General features: G+C 42.8%; 1 protein-coding gene across 3 annotated transcripts in view; it reads left to right on the top strand.

The window, feature by feature from the left end:
* LOC128251935 (protein similar) overlaps nt 1–12,237 on the top strand; it is a 69,230-nt gene that overhangs the window by 52,196 nt on the left and 4,797 nt on the right. For 2 of the 3 annotated variants that reach the window (XM_052979213.1, XM_052979212.1), the window contains exons 9-11: nt 3,801–4,327; nt 4,398–5,178; nt 6,575–7,254. In XM_052979213.1, coding sequence (XP_052835173.1) covers nt 3,801–4,327; nt 4,398–5,178; nt 6,575–7,254 — 1,988 coding nt within the window. Of the gene's footprint in view, nt 1–3,800; nt 4,328–4,397; nt 5,179–6,574; nt 7,255–12,237 lie in introns of those variants that run through there. The other variant, XM_052979215.1, reaches the window with a different exon arrangement.

Below are 12,237 nucleotides of genomic sequence, written 5' to 3'. Positions count from 1 at the left end.
GACATTTTGCCGTGCCTGCAGACTCGCATAGAGATACTTTACTTCACTTTACTTTCTTCCCACCGCGTCGTCGTCTATATTTATTTTCGTTGTGTGGAACGTAAATAAACAGGGAAACGCCTCGGCTTTATTTTCGTCCGAAATCGCTTTGCCTTAAGGGGATGGCGATGAGTGGCCAGTGTTTTTATGTAATTCTTGTCACCGCTGTTGTTTTGGTACTTTTCCAAACAACTCAAATATTCCATTCCATTAGCCTAATCAGTTAGTTGTAACACTCGATCGCTTCGATTGCCGGCTGTCCAGATACTCGCATTTTCAAGGCGTTACAGCACAGATACAGATAATCAGGGGGGCTGGTGGTGTAGAATGAGGAAAAGAGGCTTCTTCTTGATGGCCAAACAAAAGTAACCCGTTGACAAACAAAAACAAATGCCCCACTGTAATTACCTTATGCTCTTATCCACACACAATCTACAAAAGCAAATATTTTTAACGATAACAGGGAACACTCTTGGCCATAAATATCAATTGGGCACTTGGCCCGATACATTAATGGGTGCATAGTCAGTGGCTGGGCAATTATGCTTTGGAATCAATATAGGGATCGTAGGGGAACGTGGACAACGCACTTCTATCGTAATTAGCACGCGTGATAAGCACGCTCATAACGACCAGAAGCACAAATAATGAATAAAAGTATGTGCTAAAAAAAAACATTGAAACTATGATTATTTGCAGCTCAATTATTAGATAGTTATTTTATATATTTTTATTATTTCTATGGGAGCTATATGCTATAGACGTCCGATTTTGATAAAATTTATACCATAATTCTGAAATAATTAAACATTGCTATATGTCGAAGAACTAAACAAAAAATTAAAAAACAGAAAAGTTATAATTTTTTTTCATTTATTTTTCCGATTGTTCCTATGGGAGCTATATGCTATAGTCGTCCGATTTTGATGAAATTGAAACCGTAATTCTGAAATATTAAACCATTACTATATCTCGAAGAACTAAACAAAAAATTAAAAAACAGCAAAGTTATAATTTTTTTTCATTTATTTTTCCGATTGTTCCTATGGGAGCTATATGCTATAGTCGTCCGATTTTGATGAAATTTAAACCGTAAATCGGAAATATTTTACCATTACTATATGTCGAAGAACTAAACAAAAATTAAAAAACAGCAAAGCAGACGGTTGGATTGAATTCTCTGCTCTAATCACCCGGGTTCAAGTTCACAGCTGATATGATGAGTCCAAATCCGATGCGAGGTCTGCTGTGGCTGCTGTGTAAATCGTCAATATTTTCAGGGCCTTACATTAAACGCTGTAGCTTCTTCTTTAGCATCACGCCCTGTCCCCGTTTTGTCTCCGTCTTCTCTCCGTCTTCTCATCTCTGCGGGCTCTTAAGTGGCCGTGTCCGTTGTTTACATATTCCGATTCTGATTTGGAACTACGTCACATCACGAGTCGTCGTCTTCAATTGCAGATGATGACATAAATTTATTTAAATTGAAGCCGTTTTGCGCCCGGTTTCGGGTTCTCCAACTGCCCCCAAAGATTCCTCGCAGTCACGCGTTGAGCATGAATTTTCGGTGTGTGTGCTAATGCGGCAACCTGTTCCCTTGAAAACTTTCGAATAAAATACATATGCCTCAAGTGCACCGAATGTGGCTCAAGTGCAGAGATGCCTTTCACAAGTGCCTCACGACCGACCTCTCATCGGTTGCACAGGCAAAAAAAGCATTGGGTTCTGTTAAATATAAGCAATTCAAAAGGCATCAAAAAGAGTTATTTTTGCTTGCACCAAATAAAAACAGTTCTAACATCTCATATCTTGAAGATATATTCTGTTTTATGAATGTTTATTAAATTGGTCTGTGCCCCAATGTAATATTTTTTCCTGTGTGACTGGGTTACTTATTGACCTGTGTAACTGGGTTACTTATTGACCGGGTGACTCGATGACTGGGTGACTGGATCAGTGGGTGATGGTCAAGTCTCAGCTACAGCTGCTCTGTTCTCCTAGCCTTGCGTGTGGGCCCAGTTAGCCAGTTAGCCAGTTAGCCGCTAAATGCCATTACCGGCCTTGCACTTTGGCGAAAAACAACACATTCGATGAGCTGCAATATATAGAAGCACTTTGCAAACATCTCATAAAATGCACTCCTCGATTCCGATATAGATAGACCCCCAATGGGCACTAAGTAGGAGGCTCTGTTTTCTGTTCTGTGTGTGTTGTATTATCATGCGCCATAATTTCTGTTGTTTTTTCCGCAAAAGCTTTGGCAACGTTGAGTAGCACTCGAGTGCCATAATTACAAGTCACACTGCCGGGTAGAGGCCTCTAGAAAGCAGGGGCGGGTTGTTGCGGGGGGTTAGACCTTTGGGCTTGCATTGTTAATTAATTTGTTTGTGTCGAATGCAACGACCGCAAGAGCAAGCAGATGCCAGGGGAGCTCCAGCTACAAGCTGTGCAAATCCCTTACACACCGCTAATCTGATCTTTATTGTTTCTGCCATGAAAATGGCAACAGAATATGTTCTGCACAGAGAAAAAAGTTCATTGATATTAATTTATATCGAGTAAGAAAATCTAGTTTCTTAGATAGGAGAACTTCTTAAGATAACTATTTATTTAAACAAGGTTTTTTCATATATTCAAAAAGGCAGTGTGACCATGCAGTCAAAAAACCAGTTAAAATTAGGTTATTACTAATTTTAAACTGTAAACTGAAAGCTATCTAGAAGTGCTTTTAGACTAAAAATGAGCTAACTGAGCAATAAAATTATATTAAATATATATTATAGATTTTTCTCTGTGCAAAATGCATTAGCTAATCCGAGTGTGGGCTGCTGAAGAGCTGCAAAACCATTCCAGGCAATCTGCTTACTATATTCTGGCTTATATGGCTGCGCGGTGGCAGTTGCCGCAGTTGGGATTTATCCGTATTATATATGGCTCTTTGATAGAAATAAGCTGCGCTGCTGAGCCAAAGGCAAACAATGCACTCGCACTCACACTCGCACTCACATTCACGAACTTGGACTTGCATTTGAAATTCTATTTGGCCTGCGGTCTCCGTTGTTTTAGTTAGTTTTTCATTTCCATTTTGCAACTTAATAGTCGGCACACACAGGCGGTTAAGACCAGTTTTATTAGCATACCATCTAGTATAGCGAACCCCATGACAGGAATGGAAATGGGATTGGGATGGGATGATAACTGAGGCTCGGCATAGTTTACGAATTTCTGAGTGGGCTCAGATGACGCACAGCCCAATCTCCCAAGGAAGATCGCCCTGGATCAAGACCCCGACTGATAAGCGCCCTTGCACCTGATCTGGGGCGATGCACCCGATAGGTTTTTAATTCCGTAAAAATAGCCAGCTCCAGCGATCACAGCGATCTTGAGTTCTTGTTTCAGGAACGTTTGTTTTTCGCCAGCTTCGCTTGCACTTATTCCGCGTACGTCAATAGGCCACAAATGCTGATTAATGAGTCGCCGGGCCATAAAAATCATGGTTCTGCTTCGATTCCAGTGCGATGGCAATTGGAGCGACTAATTCACGAGGAAAGCACGTTGCCTTCAATTAGATTCAATTGAGAGCTGTCAATTAGAGGCGACTCCGGCGAGCGATAATTGAAATTTCGGCAGCACACCAGCCAAGTGTTTTATTCGGAGCAGAGTTAATTAACAGTAGGCAAACCGAATTGAGAATTGAGATGTAGCACCCCACCGCGAACTATGTGAAACCGCCACTAAGTGCATCTTTTTTTATTCCGTTTCAGTGCTTAAGGAGGAACCCGACGATCTATCCCACCACCTGGCCTCCACCAACTGCATTCAGCTGGACGAGATCACTCCGTTCAGCGACATGCTGGTTGGCCTCATGGGCTCCTGTCTGCTGCCCGAGGACATCAACTCCCTGGACTCGACCACCTGCTCCACGACGGCCAGTGGCCAGCACTACCAGCACCAGAGTCCCAGCAGCAGCAGCAGCAATTCAGCAACTAGCAACACCAGTAGCAGTAGCAACAGCTATGCCAACAGTCCGCTCAGCCCGCTCACACCCACTCCCACGGCAACTGCCAGCAATCCCAGTCATCAGCAGCAACCGCAACAGCAGCAGCAACACAACCAGCAGCAGCAGCAGCAACAGCAGCTCAGCCAGCAACACCAGCAGCAGCAACATCACCCCCAGCACCACGACAACAGCAATAGCAGCAGCAATATTGATCCGCTGTTCAACTACCGCGAGGAGTCGAACGACACAAGTTGCTCCCAGCACCTGCACTCGCCCAGCATCACAGCAAAGGTAAGTTAATCAAAGATTTTCTAAACTTGAAGTGCCCTTTATAACCTATATTTATCTTGTTATACAACAGAGTCCCGAGGACAGCAGCCTGCCTTCACTGTGCAGTCCCAATTCGCTGACCCAGGAGGATGAGTTCTCCTTCGAGGACTTTGCCATGCGTGCTCCCTACATCCCCATCGGCGATGATATGCCCCTGCTGACGGAGACGGATCTCATGTGGGGTCCGCCAGAGGATCTGCAGATCTCCATGGTGCCCAAGGAGATCGATGCCATGCAGCAGCAGCTGCAACAGCTGCAGCAGCAACATCACCAGCAGTACGCAAACAATACTGGCTACCAGCCACAGCAGCAGCAGCAACAACATCAGCAGCAGCAGCAGCAGCATTTCTCCAACTCTCTGTGCTCATCGCCGGCTTCAACGGTCTCTTCATTGTCGCCGTCGCCAGTGCAGCAGCAACATCAGCAGCAACAGGCGGCGGTCTTCACCAGCGATTCCAGCGAACTGGCAGCACTGCTGTGCGGATCCGGCAATGGAACGCTTTCGATTCTGGGAGGAAGTGGTGTAACTGTGGCGGACGAGATCAACGAGCGACTCCAGCAACATCAGCAGCAGCAGCAACAGCAGCAACAGCAGCAGCAGCAGGGTGGCAGCGAGTTCAGGACTTTCCAGCAGTTGCAGCAGGAGTTGCAGTTGCAGGAGGAGCAGCAGCAACGTCAGCAGCAACAGCAACAACAGCAGCAGTTGCTCAGCCTGAGCATCGAGTGCAAAAAGGAGAAATACGATGTGCCAATGGGAGCCAGTTTATGTAATCCCATTGAGGATGCATTCGAGAATGACTACAGCAAGGACTGTAAGTATCTTTGAGTTGCGGATGGGTAAATAGTTGGTGATCAAATAGGTAGTTTAGCTTGGGTTTCTGGAAAAAATAACTTACTTAAAGGCTTAGTAAAACAAAGGAAAATATTTTTATTAACAAAAAGCAATGAACCAAAAGATTTAAGTGTGAGAATCTAAAAACAATGGTAAAAATTATATTAACATCAAAATAAATGGAAGAACTAATAGTTCAAAAGTTAAATTAATAAAAAACTATTTGTATAATTAACTACTTTAATTGATATTTAGTTCTATAGATTATGTCAAAGAAATTAATTAAAGGTCTATAGACAGAAATTTCAACTCTTCGAAAAAAAGAAGGCACATAAAAGAACAAAGACATTCGAGCAATTGATGGTTAATTATGGAGTGGAAACTTTACGACACTTTCGTTTTTTTTTTTTAATAGAAAGAGACATTTGATAGATCTAACAGAGCTGAATAGATTGATTTACGGTCCCTTGGGACTTTTTTTCCCCATTGGCTTTTGAAACATTCCACAATGTCGCCTCCTGGCTTTTGGAAAGGCCTAATTTTATGGCAGTTTCTCGGCTAAAAATAACCGTGGAAACTTGCTTTATTTTTTATGATGTGCTGCCAACGCACACGATCGCACTCCAACGCCTACATGTAAAAATAGAGGCAAATATAAAGAAAATTTCGGAATTTCTGTTGCGTGTCGCGCAAGATGTCACTTGGTTTTTGGGTAGGGTTTTTTTTTTTTTTTTTTTGTGGGAGGATTGCGGGAGAGCTAATTGATGTGGGTCTACCCCTCAGCTCCAGTGGTTTGTAAGCGATTTGCGTAATTTTCACACATTGCTCTCTTACCTTTGACACATGTCACGGTGCCGTGAGGTTTGTGATCGATGCCCAGAAAGTGGCGGAGTCGGTGACACCAGCTCCTGGCCCCGTCAATTGTATTGACTGCAAGTGCTGGGTCTTATGACAGGCAGTAAAGCGAGGGGTGTTCATTGACAGATGCCTTTAGGCCTTTATGAATTTTCTACTAGCTAATCGCGCCTGATTTATGCCGCACACACCAGAAATGGTGTGTGCGGCATAAAATGAAACAAACTGTAGACAAACTGTAGATATTAGCTACTTATCGTATAGATACCAAGAAACAGAGACAAAGACAGGCAGGTATATATATTTATATATATGGTTGTATAGAATGTGCTCAGTTATTTATGTGCAGAATGTTTGCGGCATCCAAATGTTATTGTTTTAAATTAGCACCAATGTCATGGACAAAGGAATTAATTTTTGGCTGGCATTCGAATCTATAAATTTGAGGATTATACTGCATATTTCTTTGAGAACTTTCTTTATTTATTACTAACTCTATTCGACTTTGCCTTTTATTTTAGCCGCTAACCTGGACTGCTGGGACCTACTGCAAATGCATGTGACCGAGTCGGCTCCCGTGAGCCCCTCCTCCCCAGCTCCCTGCAAGGTTTCCACCATTCAGTTGCTCCAGCAGCAACAGCAGCAACTGCAGCAACAGCAGCAGCAGAATATCATCTTGAATGCAGTGCCATTGATCACCATTCAGAATAATAAGGGATTGATGCAACAGCAGCAGCAGCAGCAGCAGGAGCAGCTGCAGCAGCCGGCTTTGAAGCTTCTAAATGGAGCCAGCATTGCGCCAGTGACCACCAAGGCCACCATTCGCCTGGTGGAAAGCAAGCCACCCACAACGACGCAGCAGCGACTGGCCAAGGTGAACCTCGTCCAGCCCCAGCAGCAGCAGCAGCAGCAGCAGCAGCAGCAGCATGGAAACAAGCGACACTTGAACAGCGCGACAGGGGCAGGAAACCCCGTGGAATCGAAGCGCCTGAAGAGCGGCACCATCTGCCTGGATGTGCAGTCGCCGCAGCTGCTCCAACAGCTGATTGGCAAGGATCAGGCCCAGCACCAGACCCAGGCAGCCAAGCGAGCGGGCAGCGAACGCTGGTCTCAGTCGGCGGAAAGCAAGCAGCAGAAACAGCAGCAGCAGCAGCAGCAATCGAACTCGGTCTTGAAGAACCTGCTGGTCAGCGGACGCGATGTAAGTGCCGGCTACTGCATTGTGCCCATGCGGCCCAAGAAGCAGCTGGCCAAGGTCTAGAATCCATCGATATGAGACCTTCACCCGCCTCTCAATTAGCTAATGGAAGCACCACCCACAGCCGGCTATGATTAACAAAACCCAAGGATTGTTAGGCTAAGCGAATGGACAAGCCCATTTCTACAATTTGTCTTTGTAAATGGATCGATTTTATATTGCTAAAAACTAGAAAATACGACTACAACTGCATGAGCTAAACTACTGTAAACTTTTAACTTTAAACTGTAAACTGTAAACTGTAACCAACAAAGCAACCTCCTCCCGCTGCGAGAGGAAGGCGGGCCTAGTTTTAGTCCGTTTTTGTAGTCCCTAGACCTTAGTCGTTAGACATATATGATATAGCGGTTAGCTCTAGTCTAGATGTGTAAGTGAGCTGCAGTTGCAGCTGCAGCGTGGACTTTAAAATTATAAATTTGTAGACTATTTAAAATAGTGCTAACCGACCGAACCGGACCGATCCAATCCAATCCACTCCAATCCACTCCGATGCGAACCAGAGCGATTGGTGATCGATAATTATTAAGTTGTAGCTTGGCGCGATTTGTTGATTTCATTTTAAGTTACAGACCCTAACGTACGTTACGCCTAAGCAAGTTGTTAAAAATCTTCTGTTCTGTTGAGCAAATTCTGTTGTACATAAGCGAGGAGCGGTAGGATTATACTATTATTCGAGTAGCTATAGCGATTGATCAACGCGCCGTAAAAGGGAATCATCACAGCGGATCGCAGACGCACACTCCGGACGTAGTTTTTTAGCGATGTAGAAGATGAGTGGAGGGAATGCGAATCAGAATCAGAATCAGAATCAGAGAACGATTGCAATAAAATTGTAAACTATATAAATTCAAATACGGCAACTTTAAGTTTTTTACTGTGATAGCATTTGCTTTTGTTGTTTGAGTTACCGGCATCCATCAGGTTTATGTTCTAGACCTTATCCCTATGATTTCTGTTAACTTATTCGAGCAATTTGTTAGATGTGTAAGCTTTGACTGAGCAAAAAGCAGCAGCAGCGGCAGCAGTGCAGGAATACGGATATATGAAAGATATGATTCAAAGACAGGAAGCGTTTGTTTTCGAGTTCATTTTTGGCCTTTTTGTTGTTGTGCAGTTGGAATACCACCAAGGAGCACAAGCAGAGAACCCATGTAAATTGTCAACATTTGTGAACGAAAAGTAGCAAAATTGAAAACTAAAATTCGAGCGCTGAAGGTACAAAAAAAAACAAAAAAAGAGAAAAGGAAATCCCTATAGGAATGTTAAAAAAAGATGAAGCAACTTTAAGCTAGGCAAATATGCACACTAGTTCTAGTGAAAAGTCAAAACTAAACAAAAACCACAACACATCTACATAGAGCAACTATTAGCAATTAAAGAACAATCCTCGTGTTGTCAGCGTTTTCTATCGCAGTGTAGATACGCCAGTGTACACACACACACACACGCATATATAAAAATATATACATATAGAGATATACCTAGACTTAGTTGTATAGACATAGTGCGTATATAGAACAAACCTCGGGTCGCCACTGAAGCTTTAACCTGGCAGGAGATTTCGTTTCTTATTAGTTGTCGTTTTAATTTAGTTTGTAGTTCCTTTGTTTTGTTTTTATTAGCGTTAAATACACCTAAACGAAGGAGAAGTCAATTTTCCAAAAACGAAAGAAAAAACCAAAAAACATTATCCAACGTTGTGTTTGTTTTGATTTCCCATATTATTTATTCTTTTGGGGCGCTTGAATATTTAAAAAACCCCCCCTATTGATTTTCCATCGTGTACTGACCTACATACTTGAAGTGGGTGGTGGAGGCTTTGTGTTGTGTATATGCCAACCAATTTCTCATTGTGTCGCCCGGCAGCTTAATTAACTTTCTGAGACTTGTAACATAGCGATGGCGTGTCTGACGCACATAGCTGGCAATACGAAACCGAAATCATAAATATCCAACTGGCAAATATATAAAGCTACGGCGGCAGGCAAACAAATTTACACGCAGCTCATAACCCCTCTTTCGGTTGGAAATTTAAAATGCCGAGACTCCCACTATTGACACGGCTTTAGTCGGGCCATTGAATTGGGATTTCTGCCCTTTTCCTCCTTTGACATACCGATAAAACCCAGAGGCAGCGCGTGCCGCATTCTAGCCTGAGTTTGGGCTTCACATTCGTATTGATTTTGCACCTCCAACTCGGTGTGATAGTCTGCCCAGAAACCAAACAACCCGGTTCTATCCTTTGCCTGCTTTACTTTCCTTTTCGCTGCGCACAGCTGACGCTCTTCGCTGCGACAGTCCTTTCACTTTCACTCTCACTTCGACTTTCACTTTTCACTTTACTCTCTCTTTTATTTCCGAACTCTCTCTCTTTTGTTTCGCCGCACGTGTCTCTTAAGTGCTGAAATACCCCCGGGTTTTTGGTTTACTACTCGACTCGCTTTTTATGGCCTACACGAGCTACCCACTCTGGACTCCGGACTCCGGACTTTTTGCGTCACGGCTGGCACTTTTCCGTAGTCCCTGCATTAATGAATCGCCCCGACGAGGCCGTAATTGGCTGCAGCTTCTCCGGAACCGGAGACCCAATTTGCATTATTCTCGGGCGACACATGTGTGTACGTGGCCAAATATTTGCTCCCTTCTTAGGAACGTCTTATGCCCCCATTTACTTTATTTCCTTTATTTACTTTGCGACTTGTGTCCTTGTGTTTGTCCAGGCAAAAAAAGCTTCGCTGGTTAAATAGAACAATTCATAGTGGAAATTGCCAGATAGATCAGTTCGTAACCGCATCTACCTCGTGTGGCAAAATCAAACAAATGAAACTGATACTGAAACCGAAACTACCTCCGGATCAGCCATCAAAATAGTAACCTCAACAAAAAAACGAACGCCAAAAAAAAAAAAAAAAAGACAGACGGATGTAAAAACCCAGGCGCCCTACTAGTAAATTTTACTTTTAGCAAATTGACAAGCAATCCTCGAGATATTAACTAGACAAATACCAAATAACTTAGCATATATTCCTCTCGATAATCATTTAATCAGAGCTCCGAAGTGGGGTCTTGAGAATATTTGAATAATTATTATAGCCCAAAAAGACTGCGAGCCGAAAACTCTGAAAAATTATATACACATAGCGTGGAACTTATACTTATAGATTTAAGCAGGGATGTAAATAAGGAAAGTTATAGAACGAGGCGGAAAAACACCAGAAAAGCTAGTAAGCTAGGAAAACTCAAAATTTATCGATGTGGCTTTAACTAAACATAAACTATAGGTCTCCACGCATGGGGAGTAGCCAGTAATCTGCCTAATATTTAGCTACGATATCGAGATAGTATTAACTAAACCCCGCGCAAGTCAAATTCAAATCGACTAACGATAACAATAACAATAACGACTTGGTAGTAGACGATCACGGATCCCAATCATCACATTTAGTTGAAATTTTTCGCGTTACGTATGACAGGTGAAGAGGGAGGCCAGGAAAGAGGAGGGAACCGAAGTTGGGTCAGATGCAGATTTGGATGCAGATGGGTAGCTTTATCGCGACGGAGTGCAAAATCGGGAACGAGAATCGAACAGAAAGTACATACAACACCACAAATATACCACATATACCTCAGTACATGCATAAGTACGATCGTGTAGGTCGCTCGGGGGAAATTCCCTCGATCGGCGCTTACTTACATACCTCGTGTATACATATACATATAACATTAACTAAAATATACATAAATATACCTATCCTAAAAGCATATGCCTATTCCGACTTTTGATAGTTCAATACACCTTAGTGAATGTTGTGCGACCCTTTGATAACGAGCGTTTTTTACTACCTCCAATTCTTGTTGTGTGTGTCTCGCATTTATAGCAATGAATTAACTAGAGCCCCCCAAAACAAAATCCTAAACCTAAACCTTAACTTAAACTAAAACCTAAACTAAATTAAAGCGAAAGCAAGTCTAGAGCAAGTAAATTAAAGTAAACTAAACTAAATGTTGTGTAATTTTCATAGCCTACTTATGTGCGTCGAATACCACGAAAAAAGCTTCAGTAAAGTAACGAAAAGTAAAGTAAATTTAGTGAAATTTTGTGAGTCACCTCAACACACAGACAGCCTGCCCCTAAGAAAATACAGATTTATTGTGCAACTTTATTAGCTGTAATTTCGGGCCAGCAAATGAAGACAGAACATGCGAGCGTATACAGCCCCCTCCTAATACTATACACACACACACACCCTTGACATATCCGTTTACTGTAGCTCTCGTTTTGGCCAACTCATCATAATCCAAAAGAAGAAGTCAAGGTGACAAGCACTTTGTGTGCGTTGCAATTGATTTGGCGGCTGGCTGATTTTGATTAATGCTATCGTTCTCCCCGGGATTGTGAGTCATCTTGGCTTCCCAATCCGAGCAGTCAATTTGAAGTTCATGCGGAGCTATTCCCACTCCCGTTTGGCCTTGATTAATTGTGCAGGCATTATGCAAAATTATATTATGATTGCCAAAGATCAACAGGTCGCAGTTGTGTCCACAAAAGTAACCTTTGCCCCGAGGCTCGTTTGTCAGAAGTGGCGAACAAATGAAGAGTCATTTTCATGGGGCATTTGCTTTTGTTTGCCCTGCCAACAAATCTTCTCAACCTCCGCCGGTTAATTTGCAACAATTACTTTTGTTTGTCGACAGACTAAGCTGCTTATGCTGCTATGTGAGACCCAAAAAATAGGAACCCTATCCCACACGAACAACACACACGAACAACACCGATAAATACCTCCAGTCCCACAAGATGTTAGCGTAATTTGAAAGCGTAGAGCGAAACTAGCCTTGAATTAGACTCGAATCGAATCGATCCGCTATGTAAGGCAAAAACTAGTGTGTAAACGCCGCAAAGTATGCAATATTATACATATATAC

This window comes from Drosophila gunungcola, chromosome 3R (genome assembly GCF_025200985.1).
Source record: "Drosophila gunungcola strain Sukarami chromosome 3R, Dgunungcola_SK_2, whole genome shotgun sequence".
Classification (NCBI taxonomy): domain Eukaryota; kingdom Metazoa; phylum Arthropoda; class Insecta; order Diptera; family Drosophilidae; genus Drosophila; species Drosophila gunungcola.
Note: the sequence above shows the minus strand (reverse complement) of the source record. Positions and strands in the feature narration are given on the sequence as shown.